At 50.2% G+C, this 13,379-nt stretch overlaps 1 protein-coding gene across 2 annotated transcripts in view; it reads left to right on the plus strand.

Annotated features, from left to right (window-relative positions):
- NUP210 (nucleoporin 210) overlaps positions 1–13,379 on the plus strand; it is a 132,679-nt gene that overhangs the window by 20,777 nt on the left and 98,523 nt on the right. For both annotated transcript variants that reach the window (XM_079777076.1, XM_079777077.1), the window contains exons 4-5: positions 9,840–9,936; positions 13,173–13,323. In XM_079777076.1, the coding sequence (XP_079633202.1) occupies positions 9,840–9,936; positions 13,173–13,323 (248 nt within the window). The remainder of the gene's footprint in view (positions 1–9,839; positions 9,937–13,172; positions 13,324–13,379) is intronic.

The following is a 13,379-nucleotide window of genomic DNA, read 5'->3' on the forward strand; positions in this document are numbered from 1 at the left end:
CTGAGCAAGAGACTAATCAGGGTGCCCAAGGCCAAGATGCCATGAACAGCTGCAAGGCTGTTCTCCCAGAATGCTGTGCCTCTGACCCCAGTGATTGATGTCACTGTTGGCAACTAGCCTTGTCTCTGCAGTAACATACAGGTCACTGACCAGGAGTCTGCTGGAGAGCGAGCGAGAGCGAGAGCGCGCAGCTGGGAGAGGGGTGTGTGGAGAAGCAGAGGCGGCAGGCACAGAGAATGTAGCTTCTCTGTGTGCTGAGAGCTCAGATGGAGCTGAGAGCTGATACTGCCACGATGTAAGGCTAAGAGCTCACAGAGAGCTCAGATATAGCCACCATGTTAATCAGCCAGTGTGCTGGGAAAGTGAAGCTTAGAAGTAGTTACTGTGTGAGGCTACAGAGACCAGCCAGTGTGCTGGGCAGGAGAGACAGGAGAAGCTGCTGAGCCAGAGAGCTCAGATACTGCTACGATGTGAAGCAGTAAGTTTAGAGGCAGCATGCGGCTGCTCAGATAGTAGCTGTGGGTACAGAGCCTGATGCTACTTTATGGGAAAGATAGGTATTTACCAGCCAGTGTCCAGCTGCCTGCCTGTATGGCTTTTGCAGTGAAGAATTGTCTTGTCTAATGGCTATGTGGCCACTGGATTCTGCAATAAAGACTCATTTTTAAACACCCACAACCTCTCATGGCTTCTCCATCTGCTCCGCTGCCGAGAATTGACCTGTGTAACTAGTGAGCAGAAGATAAAGGAGGAACTTGGACTAGTTTCCCAACAGTTAGTGCAGTGGGCAGGGTTCGAGGAAGAATCAGCCCTGTGCTTGGCTTAGTCGAATGGGAAGAATTTAGAAGAATATATGGACTCAAAGCCACTCAGAGCACCAGAGCTAAAAAAGGAAGGGTTAATAAGTACAAATTGGCAGTTACACAATAGTCACGGGGATGTAAAGCACAGGACAGGGAATACAGTCAATAATACTCTAATAAATGTGTCTGGTGCCTGGAGGGTACTTGAAATATCAGGGGGATCATTTTGTCAAGTATATGATTGACTAACCACTAGGCTGCACACCTGAAACTAACACAGAATAATATTGAATATAAACTAATTGAAAAATGAAATTTGACTTCTGATCAAGATGACAGTGTAGGTAAATGGGATGGATACTTGCCTCCTCCCACAATCACATCAAAATTACATCTAAACTACAGAATAGTCATCACTCAGAACCACCTGAATCAAGCTGAATGGAAGTCCTGCCACTAGGGAGTTGGAGAAGAAGCCCCATCGAAGCTGGTCAGGGGCAGAGGTGTGGAATGGGCTGGTCCCACACCCAAATGTGGTGGATAAAAGTCCAGAGGGATATCTCGGCTGCAGAGGTCCCCACTGAAGAGTGAGGGGTCCCAGCCCCATACCATCCCGCCCTCCCCCCCCCCCCCCAGGTTCCAGTGCTGGAAGAGAAGTCTCCATCACTTCTGGCTGTGAAGGTGAGGGAAGCGGAGGCTGCTGGAGTCCCTGGAGGTTCCTCGCAAGCATGTCAAACTTGAGGCGGGCCTTGAGTTTGACATGCTTGTCAGGGTCTGCACAGCCCTGGCGAGTGTGGCTCAGTTGGTTGGAGTATTGTCCTATACACTGAAAGGTTGCAGGTTCTATTCCCAGTCAGGGCATATACCTAGGTTGCAAGTTTGAGCCCCAGTCAGGGGGTATACAGAAAGGTAACTGATTGATGTTTCTCTCTCACATTGATGTTTCTCTCTCCTCTCCTTCTCCTCTCTCCAAGATCAATAAGCATGCCCTGGAATGAAAATGAAAATAAATAAATACATAAAATAAAGGGCCTGCACATGGACTTAGTCAGATTCACTGCCTCTGAGCTCCAGCACTCAGGCAGCAACTTGAAAGGCACCAGAGACAAATGGTGGTTCACAGCTTGGCCTCTCCTGGGCACCTCCAACCCCAGCACAAGTAGCAGCCATCTACAGATCGCCTTGTAGCTCATGCTGGGTGGCCCCGGGCAGAACACAGGCAATGCCTGACCTTGGCCTGCACCTCCCAGGAGGCCCCAAAGCCAGTGCACCCAGTGGACAGCTTCAGACGAGATCAAAGCACTGCCACCCAACCACCTTGATAAGCAACACAGGATGAACCCAAAGAGGCCCACACCAGGACACATCATAATCCTAATATATATAAAAACCCTGGGTCATAACGACCAGTAACGACCGAGGCTTGACCAACCGAAGTCAGTCCTGCAGTTTGACTGCTTCCGCTGCAGGTGCAGTGCCCCAGCACTGACTGCTGAGGGGGCTGTGAATCAGGGCCAGAGAGAGGCCTGAAGAGGGAAGCAGGGACTGACCTGTTGCCTCTGTGGCAGCTTTTGATCAGCACTTGCCTCTCTCTTTCTCTCCCAGTCTGGCCAGCAGCCATTTCCCTCCAGGCCTCCACCAGGGCTGCTGATCAGCCCTGCCTTTCTGATCAGGCCCCATTGATAGGCCCAGAGATGCTGACTGGCATAGAAACCGACCAATCAGAACCAAATTGGCCAGCAGAGGAGGGCAGTTGGGGGCAAGATCAGGCTGGCAAGGGAGGGCAGTTGGGGGCAAGATCAGGCCGGCAGGGGAGGGCTGTTGGGGGTGAGATCAGGTCTGCAGGGGAGGGCAGTTGGGGGCAACCAGGCCAGCCAGGGGAGGGCAGTTAGGGATGAGATCAGGCCGTTGGGGAGGGCCATTGGGGGCGAGATCAGGCCGGCAGGGGAAGGCAGTTGGGGACAACCAGGTCAGCAGGGGAGGGCAGTGGGGGTGAGATCAGGCTGGCAGGGGAGGGCAGTTAGGGGCAATCAGGCAGGCAGGCAGAGGCAGTTAGGGGGCGATCAGGTAGGCAGGCAGAGGGGCTAGGGGCAATCAGGTAGGCAGGCAGAGGCAGTTAGGGGCGGTCACGAAAGCAGGCAGGTGAGCGGTTAGGAGCCAGTGGTCCCAGATTGCGAGAGGTATGTCCGATTGGAGAGGTTGCAGGCTGGGCTGAGGGAACCCCTGCTCCATGCATGAATTTTGTGCACCGGGCCACTAGTTAAAATATAAAAGGTTAAAGACAATCTTAAAAGCATCAAGAGAAAAGAAAGCAGTTAGTTACAAGGAAGCCCCCATAAGGCTGTCAGCTGATTTCTCAACAGAAACTTTGCAGGCCAGAAGGGATTGGCAAGAAATATTAAAGTGATGAAAAACAATGACCTATAACCAAGGTTATTCTACCTAGTAAAGCTATCATTTAGAATTGATGGACAGATAAAGAGCTTCATAGACAAGAAAGAGCTAAAGGAGTTCATCACCACCAAACCAGTATTACAATAAATGTTAAAGGGTTTTCAAGAAGAAGGAGAAGGAGAAGCAGGGGGGTGGGGAGGGGGCGAGGGAAGGGGAACAAGAGAAAAAATATGAACAATAAAATAGCAATAATTACATATCTATCAACAGTGGAACCTAAAAAAAATAAATAAATGAACAAGCAGAACAGAAACAGACTCAGATACAGAGAACATTTTAGTGGTTGCCAGATTGGAGGGGGGTTGGGTAAATGGGTGAAAGAGCTAAAGGGTTTAAGAAGTACATATTGGTAGTTACAGAACAGTTACAGAGATGTAAATTACAGCATAGGGGATATGGTCAGTAATATTGTAATAACTATGTATGGTGTCAGATGGGTGCGAGATTTATTGGGAAAATCACATGGTAAATTATGTAATGTCTAATCACTGGTGTGTACACCTGAAACTAATGTAATAATGTATGTCAACTGTAATTGAAATTGAAAAATGATTTTAAAAAGTTTAAAAATAGTTTCAGGTGTACAGCATAGTGAATAGACATTCATATACCTCATGAAGTGATCACCCTGTTGAATTTAGTATGTAGGTTAAGATTCTTGTTGAAGAAAGCAAATTAGGCACAAGATGCCTTTAAGATGAAGGATCTTCTAAAATGTCAAGTTCAAACCAAGTCCCACCTTGTCTTTGAAATCTTCCCTGACCACTGTAGCCCCTGCTTTTTAAAATGTTTCCTAGATGGGGGTTTCTCAGCAGAGGTAGTATTGACATTCAAGGGAAGATAATTCTTCATGGCGAAAGGCTGTCCAATGCTTCGTGGGATGTTTAGCAGCATCCCTGGCCTCCACCCACTAGATGCCAGCAGAACTCGCCAAGTTGTGACAACCAGACATCTCCAGCCAGTGTCAGAGGTCCCTTGGAAGGGGTAGAACTGTTCTGGGGGCGTCTGTCCAACCTCCCTTCCTCTGTGTGTTCATTCATCAAATAAGTTGCCTACCTTGTCTGTTTTCTGTCTGTGAAAGTAAGATAGGGGCTTGAAGGACTTGGTAAGAAGTGTGTAAAGGGTTTAGTGCCGCATGGCGCATAATGGGTACTCATTAAGCCCAGTAGCATTTGAGTACTTTCTGACTATCTAGCACCCTGCCAGGTCTGGGGGTGCTGCCCGGGGAGGGAGGGCCTGGCCTCTGCTCCCACATTCTCTGGCTTTGGGGAAGGTCCGTGTGTAAATAAATGTCCAAATGTATCTCAGTAGGTGCTGTTGAGAGTCAAATTAGATGCAAAGTGTGATTGGACCACAGAGCTTGTGGGAGCCAAAACCTGGGAAGGTTGGAGGTGAGTTGTGTAGGACAGAGGTCAGGACAGTTTCTTAGAAGACATGATGGCTGTCTGAGCCTTGAGGATGTGAGGTTTTCTAGGCAGGGAAGGCCGTTTTATTTTTAAAGAGACTGAAGCTAAGACAGGGGTAGGTTGCAGAATGTAAAGGATCCTGTGTGTCAGATGGGGATTTGCACTTGGCCTTAGAATAGAGGGCGCTGAGGAAGGGGTTTGTGCAGTGAGGTGATAGGAGCGCACCTGCAGGACTCTGGGTGTGTGTGTGTGGGGGGGGGGGGGGGTGGCGGGGGGCACTTGCTCTTATTGGGAACAAATGACCAAAATTTGAGGCCACACAGGTGCCAGGCATTCTGAACACTTCATATTTTCCAACTCATTTCATGTGCAGGGGATGAGACTGTGGCACAGAGTGAACACACATGCACGCACACAGACATGTCCTTAGTGTGTAGCAGAGCCAGAGTCTGAGCTCCAGCCTGGTCCCAGAGTTCACTGTCTTAGCTGGGGGTTGGCAAACTTTGTGAAAGGCCAGAGTGAATGTTGTAGGCTCTGCTGTCTGTACCGTCTCTACTGCAGTTACTCAGCTCTGCTGTTGTTGCTCAAAGCAGTCTTAGATGGTGTGTAAATGAATGGGCATGGCTGTGTTGTAATAAAACTTTATTTAGAAAAACTGGCAGTGGGCCAGAGTTGTCCCCGGGGCTGTAGTTTAGTTTACCCATCCCTGCTCTTGGCTACTCTGTTCTATTTCTCATCTTAAGTCACTTTTTTAAAAGTGACAGATTTTAAAAAGATTTGTTCATTTTTATTGATATTTTATATCATGAAATTCACCTGTTTAAAGTGTATAATTCAATTTTTTTAATATATTCACAAAATCGTGCAACCATTACCATTAATTGTAGGACATTTTTATCACTATGAAAAAGAAACCCATACTCATTAGTAGTCACCTTTCATTCTTTCCTCTTTCCAGCCCATGGCAACCACTGATCTATTTTCTGTGTGTATAGATTTGCCTATTGTGGGCATTTCATATAGACAAAATCAGACACTCTGTGACCTTCTGTGACTGGCTTTTATTTTTTAAATATATTTTATTGATTTTTTACAGAGAAGAAGGGAGAAGGATAGAGAGTTAGAAACATCGATGAGAGAGAAACATCGATCAGCTGCCTCCTGCTCGCTCCCTACTGGAGATGTGCCCGCATCCAAGGTACATGCCCTTGACCGGAATTGAACCTGGGACCCTTCAGTTCGCAGGCCGATGCTCTGTCCACTGAGCTAAACCGGTCAGGGCCTGTGACTGGCTTTTATTGCACATAATGTGTTTCTGGTTCATCCTTGCAGTAGCATGTGCTTCTTGGATATAGACCCAGGAGTGGAAATAACTTTTGCTTGAGGAACCGCCAGGCATTCTTCCACAGCAGCTATCCTGTTTTACATTCCCACCTGCAGTGCATGAGGCTTCCAGTGTTTCCCCATCCTCACTGACACTTGTCACTGTTCATCTTCTTCGTTATAGTTCAGTCATTCTTCTGCTAGGTGTGCATCCTTTGCCCTCAGGCGGTTAGTGGCAATGTCAGGAGTGGGAAGGTGGTTGTTCCTGGCCTGCCCCTGCAGGACAGGTGCCCAGTGGCCCTTGATAGTCACCTTTCCCACTCCTGAGGTTTCAGTGGCACATGAGGCCATTTCCAGAGTAGGAAGTTGAGGTTCACCAGCTGGCCTACAAACGCTGGGTCATTCATTAATCACCCAAATCAAGGCCCCATCTTTGCAGTCAGCAAGTGGTTCACTCCCTTCCTCATTGTTCACTGTGAGGATGTCACACTTTCTAGTTGGTTAACCTTTCCCAGAAATCCTTGGATCAGAGCCTCAAGTATCTCTTCTTTCTTTTCCCTGAGCTTGTGTCATCTTTACTAGCCACAGTGTCCTTTGTCAAGAGGAACTTGACCTTTGTAACCTTTGAGGACCTAACAGTCTCAGAAGGCACACATCTTATCTAGGCTGGTGGGTGTTTGTCAAAGACTCTGCTTATGGCTCAAGAAGCATTGTTAGGTGCCTTCTGTATACCACGCACGGTGCCAGGCCCTTTACAAGTGCAGTCAGCTACTCAATGAGTAATGCTTGTTGCACAGACAAGGAGGCTGAGGCCCAAAGAGCTTAAGTAACTTGCTCAAGGCCCCACAGCTCATGGGTGGCAGAGTATGAGTTGGACCTCAGGATGTCTGATTTTGTTGCTTGAGCTCTCGTCCCCCAGGGCACATGCCTGTTTCCTGCTGCAGTGTGTTTCGGGGTGTGGGGGTCCCCCAGGGCACATCGCCTGTTTCCTGCTGCAGTGTGTTTCCGGGGTGTGGGGGTCCCCCAGGGCACATCGCCTGTTTCCTGCTGCAGTGTGTTTCGGGGTGTGGGGGTCCCCCAGGGCACATCGCCTGTTTCCTGCTGCAGTGTGTTTCCGGGGTGTGGGGGTCCCCCAGGGCACATGCCTGTTTCCTGCTGCAGTGTGTTTCGGGGTGGGCTCTGCACAGGCTGGGGGCCATCCTTTGGCCCAAGGGCATCTGCAGAGTGATTGCTTCGAGCTGATGTTTTTCACAGTATTTTCAGCCCCACAACTCATACATGACAGAACTAGGCTGGCTCAGGATCACCAGTGATGTCCCCCTCCTTCCCCCTCCCCTTTCCTTATGCTGCGTGTTCTTCTCAGACCACCTTCCAGCGTTCCTTCCTATTTCTGCTTTCAAAAGCCCTGGTCCCTCTGGAATCCCCTTTTAGACGTTGTCCAGGGAGCGCTCCCTGACCACCAGGAGGAATCTGCCCCCTCTGACACGCACTGGGTGTGGGGTATCTTCACTCTGCCTTGTCCGTCCAGCACTTGCAGAGCAGAACAGGGCTGACCGCGTTCTCCTGGCTTCTCTGTGGGTGACACTAGACGTCGGGCCCAGGGGGCGTTCGTTGGAGATGTGTTAAGTTGAATTGCTTAATGTTTTTCTGCCGCCCCCACACCGGGACAGGGGCGGTACAGCCTCCGGAGATTGGACTCTGGGTTTTCTTCCTCAATATTAACACTTGGCGCTGTGAGGCTGCAGGCCATGGGCTCAGCCTGTCCCACATAGTGCGTGCTAACAGCTACTTTTGGAATGGAAGAAGCAAAACTTTAGGCAGAAGTTTTTTTGACACCCCTCTCCCCCTTACCAGCCCCACATATTCCTGCTGCACGCATCATCTGAGAGGTGCCACACATTCCTGTCTTCCCGTCTGAACGTGGTGGGCATGCAGGAGAGGCTGGGTGGGGCAGCAAATCAGAACTCTATGAAAACGCATTTCCTGTTGCCATTTTCCATGTGAAGAGACCCCAGCAGGCCTCCCCCAGCCTCAGTTTTGTCCTCAGACGGCCGTCATGAGTAGTACTTGCTCGCGGGGGTTGTCCAGCGCTGCCTACGCACCTCGCTGGGGCCCTTTCGCCATTTGATCTTACCAGCAACCCTGTGCGCTGGTATTTCTATTCCTGTTTTACAGTGAGGAAAGTGGTGCTCGGAGGTGACCTGAGTAGGTCAGTACACTTTAGTGATGCTTGCATGGACAGGTGCCAAGAACGGTTTTGTATGGAATTTCTGGTCATGCTTTGACAGTCTGCTGCGATAATAGGGAAGTCCATTCTTCTCCCAGCTAAGTGGATTGCAGAGTCAGCATGCTTGGCTCTGCCACCAGGGGGGGAGTCTGGGCTGGCTTTGCTTTAGGCATCCCACTCTGACTCAGTGGGCAAGAGAAGGTTCTCACAGTCAGCACCATTGAACAGAGGAACGGGCTATATCGGGAGGTGGTGAGCTGCTCCCCACTGGGTGAGCAGGAAAGGTGTAGGGCCCTGCAGCAGGGAGCAGTGTCCCTGGGCCGGACTCTTGCAGCCAACGTGCTTCACTGGTGTGGGCTTTACTATCTGCCTTCTTACCCAGTGCCCAAATACCGGGGAGACAGCTTACTTTGGTCAGAATGCCTTGAGGTTTAAGAAATCACAGACCTTTACCTTTTGGTTGCTCAAAATCATTTATTGAGCACCTACAGTGTGTGTCAGGCCCTGCCAAGGTACCACAGAGATAAGTGGGACAGTCCTGTTCTCCTGAGTTCCCGGTAAGTGGCAGGACTCCGACAGCTGAGCACTGTGTAGTGGGAGGGCCATGCGCCGGCGCTGAGATGGGTCTCCCGCCCACTCGGCTGGGGTCCAGTGTTTTGGGAGGAGGATACAGGGTCCCTGCAGCTGCCTCCCTCCTTGTTTTTTCCTTGTCCTGTTCCCTTTTGCACCCGATATGTTCACTCAGGAGGGAACTGGGTGAGTTTTCACAGCAGCTGGGTATTTTGGGTCCTCCCTTGGAGCTCCACGCTTGTGTCCATTGTGCATGGGGTTTTTCTTCCCTTCTTCTGACCAGTTGCTAAGTTGATGGAAAGACATCTAAGGAATGGTAAGGAATGGTCTCCCTTCATAATAAATGCCCTGAAAAGTAATGACAGTGACAATTTTGTGGAACTTTTGATAAGCACTGTTTAATTTGGCCTCTGAGACCTCACAGGAGGTACGGGGTACAGGATCCCGGTCCTGTCTCACTCTCAACACCATGCCCTGTGTGCTGGAAAACACTTTTCTAGGCTCCAGGTGCTCTGCTTGGGGGACTGTGCAGGCAGGGAATATAGATGATGGGGGTGGAGTGGATGTGGGACAATAAGGTGTGGTAGAGAATGTGGCACACCTGTGATCATGTCCCTTTTAGAGAGGCTGAGCCAGTGTCAAGGTGAAGAGACAAGAATTCCCAGCCATTGAAGCCAGCCAGCAGGTTGGGGATCTGCCTCTCGTGTGAAGTTTCTTTGCCTGTGTAGGGAAGTGGTAGGAGAAATGAATGAATCAGGTCTCAAGAGCTGCTGCCCAAACTGTAAAGTGCTTATAGGCACTGGGGGTGATGGTGTTCCGCACCACACTGAACCTGTGTGAGCAAAGGGGGCGGTACAGCGGGAAGCACAGAGTTCATCTGAGACAGGTCTGGGTTCACACCCCAGCTGAGCCCCTCCGGCCTCTGGGCTGATCTTTTAAGCCTCAGTCTCCCACTGCCCTCCTGCCTCCTTTGCAGGGCCTGAGGGCTTTCCCTTCCCTTGGCCCCAGGGCGTTAACTCCAGCCTGTTTACCCCCCTCCCCCATCTGCTCTTCTAGGGAACACATTCAGCACCCTGGCTGGACTGGTCTTTGACTGGACAATCATGAAGGACACAGAGGCCAGCCACTTCTCCGACTCCCACAATGCACTACGGTGAGAACGACCTCTCCTGTGAAGGGAAACAGGAAGGGGGTGTCACTTGGCTCTGAGCAGGCTGGGGGCTTCCGTTGTGGTCATTGCCGCTGTCAGTGAGGGGCGATTGCCAGTATGCCAGCCAACATTCCCCCGGACTGATTTAGGAAAAAGAGTTTTGGCCCACACAGTTGTGCGGGAATTTTGATGCTTTTGCAGCCCATTGGGTGTGTTCTGTGGGCAGTTGTCAAGGAAGCTGGGTGTCCAACTGTAGAAGAGAAAACTTGTCCCTGGTAATGGGGTACAGGGAAGGGTTCTGTGTGTCCCGAGAGGGCAGCCTCCAGTTGGGGGACAGTTGATGGGGAGACAGGATCCAGCTAAGAGGACATTCTCGGATGCAAGAGGCTGTGTTCCCAGCACCAGAGTACAGACGGATTCCTCACCTAACTTGACTCAGTCGCTCCTCCCAATAGCTATGCGGGCTTACGTACCACCATTTTCTCCACTTTTTATACAGAAACTGAGAGCTTGAAGCCATTTGTCTCATATTAGTACATGGCGTAGATAGAATTTGAACTCAGATCTATGTAAATCTTCACTATGAATATGGTAGCCACCACCTCCTCCTGGCTGTGTGCATTTACGGTAGGTAGAGTGAGGAGCCCAGTCTTCAGGTAGCTGCATCTGTGGTGCGCGTCACTTGCAATCAGTGGCTACCGCCTGTGGACAGCATGGGTGTGCGTCCATCACACCCGCAGGCTCTGTGGGCCAGAGGGACAGAGACCCAGGCCTGGGCTTTACCTCGGTGATGCTGCATTGCCTCATGCTTTATCAAGTACGTTTCCCTCTGGGGGCAGGAAAACTTAATTTTTAAAAAATTTGCAGCCATTTTCAGCCTATGGAAGAGTTGCAAGTACAGTACAAAAGGTGGTTTCCCTAATCCAGCCATTTTCAAGCGGTGTGCTGCAGGAATTTTTAAAACATGCAATAGGTGAATGTTTAGTCAGGGGCACGTTCCCTTAGATCATCAAGTAAAAAAATGACAACAGCTAACCCAACAAAGCCATCTGGTGTGAATGAATCAAAATTATACCTCTTTTTTGTCAAATTGGCAAAAATTATAACATGATTTTTGATGTGCCACAGAATTTTAGTAATTCGTTTATGTGCCATGAGATGACAAGGATGAAAATTGCTGCCCCAGGAGAGCAGATCTGCCAGCCTGTTGCCCCATCACCCTGAGGACTTTAATGTGCATTTACTACCACGAAGGGTGCTTCCTCCGTCTCCACAGCACACTCACCAAAATCTATAATAATAAAAGCGTAATATGCTAATTAGACCGATGTCCTTCTGGACATCCTTCCAGACAACTTCCGGATGAAGCCAGGGCTTCAAGGGAAGCCCGGGTCCGGGTGCCTGCTGGTGGCCAGAGGGAAGCCGGTGCTGGCAGCTGGGGGAAGGAAGGCCTACTCTTGCACGAATTTCGTGCATCTGGCCTCTAGTTAGGAAATAAACACTGATGCATACAATACTTCATTCAAATTGACCAATTACTCCAGTTCCATCCTTTGTGGCAAAACCCAGCCCAGAGTCCCTCCATGTTGTACTGTCACTTAGTCTCCATCAGCCTGGAACCATTTCATGGGCCTTGGCATGTGTGAAGACTGCAGTCCAGTTATGTTGTGGAAGGTCTCTCTCTCATTTGGGGATTATCTAATGTTCATTCCCAGTTAGACTCAGAGCTTTGCATCTTCGGCAGGAATATAAAAAGATGAGAGTCTGTATTCTTCTGATTGCATTGTGTTACGATTTTGCTGGTCCATCACTGATGTTGATGTTGGTCCATCACTGTCATCACTTGGGTTGGGTGTCTGCCGAAGGCCCCAACATGAAGTCACTTTCTTACCCCCTTGCAATTTGTAAGTATTTTGTGGGGAGCTAAGAGTCCAGTATTTATCCCTTTAAAGGTCTAGCTTAGGGCTCTAGGACACACCCAGGCTTGGCTCACAGCATCTACTGGCAGATACCCTCATGTCTTGACCCTGCACCCCCAGGCACCCTCTTGGGCCAGAGATCTTCCCAGGACTGGGACCGTCAGTGTGTCACCTGGAAAAGCTCTGGAATTGGTGGTATCTCATAAAGCCGGGGACATGGGCCTGGCAGTCAGAGGTCTGGATTCCAGCCCCGACCTGGTCACTTCCTGCCTGGAGTCTTAGTGAAGGAATGTGACCCTCTGAGCATCAGCTTCCCTCTGAGGGTGGCCCTGTGGGTCAGCACATGGACCGTGTTCAGAGCCCCTGCTGGGCCTGGTGCACACTAGATGTTCAGAGAATGCTGGTTCCTGAGCCTTTTCTGTGCCACTGGGCCCGTTCCCTGCTACAACAGGCCTCTGAGCTCCCAGTCACCCCATATCTGAGCCCACAGCTAACTGAAATCTCAGGTACTAAGGCGTATTGGAACCAATGTGCTGGGTTTCATTAAACTCAGCATATGACACCTAGGAAGATAGGACAAGGAGATAGATCATGTGCAGTTCAGCACCCAGCAGACCTCGGGGAGAAGGACAGCATCTCCAGTGGATGGCTCTTGTTCAGGCAGAAAGGTGGGCTTATTTGTAAATCACAGGCTATAGGTGACAGACTGTTTCAAAAGGGTCTCTTAAGCCAGCTGTACTTGCCAAACAACACTCTGGGGAGACCCCGCACATCTCGACTCCTCTCCCCACCTGGGCTTCTCCCCACAGCCCGACCCTGAAAAGGATAAGATGTGATGCGATTCCCAGTCCTGAAGCTTTGGTCATTGAGACTTATTTCCTAGAGGCAGGACCTAGCCCAGGGGTGGACCGGAACATGGCAGGTGGCCCTGGGGAGCCTGATGGGCATTTTTGACACCACCCCAGCTGGGCCTGTTTCTGGGGCCTGCTTCTTAGTCTCCATGGGCCTCATCTTTCACACCTGTGAGCGTGAAGCATTTCTACTCAGTGGGTGATCCTCAAATTTCAGTGTTTGTCATAATCACATGTAGATTTTGATAAAATGCAGACTGCCAGGCTTCATGCACACTAAGACCTGGACCAGGGTCCATGAATGTTCAGTTTTCGTAAGGGTGTTGGTGAGTCTGATATAGGAAGTTTCAGGGACACATTTCTAAGCAGCACCAACTAGGGCAACACCTCTTATTTTAGCACCTGGTACCTACCAGGAGTCCTGATAGACAGTGGATGTGTGAGGTTCTTTGGACATGTGCTTTTGCAGAATCCTCCCATTCCTGGAGTCTACCTACACACCTCCTTCCTATATATCAGAGATGGAGAAGGTGGCCAAGCAAGGGGACACCGTCCTGGTGTCCGGGATGAAGACCGGGAGCGCCAAGCTCAAGGCTCGCATCCAGGAGGCCGTGTATCAGGTGGGCCTGGGCGCGGGAGGCGCTGGGCTTCCTGGGGTGGAGGCAGGATGCCTGTT

The sequence above is a fragment of the Cnephaeus nilssonii genome (assembly GCF_951640355.1).
Source record: "Cnephaeus nilssonii genome assembly, chromosome: 7".
NCBI classification, from domain to species: domain Eukaryota; kingdom Metazoa; phylum Chordata; class Mammalia; order Chiroptera; family Vespertilionidae; genus Cnephaeus; species Cnephaeus nilssonii.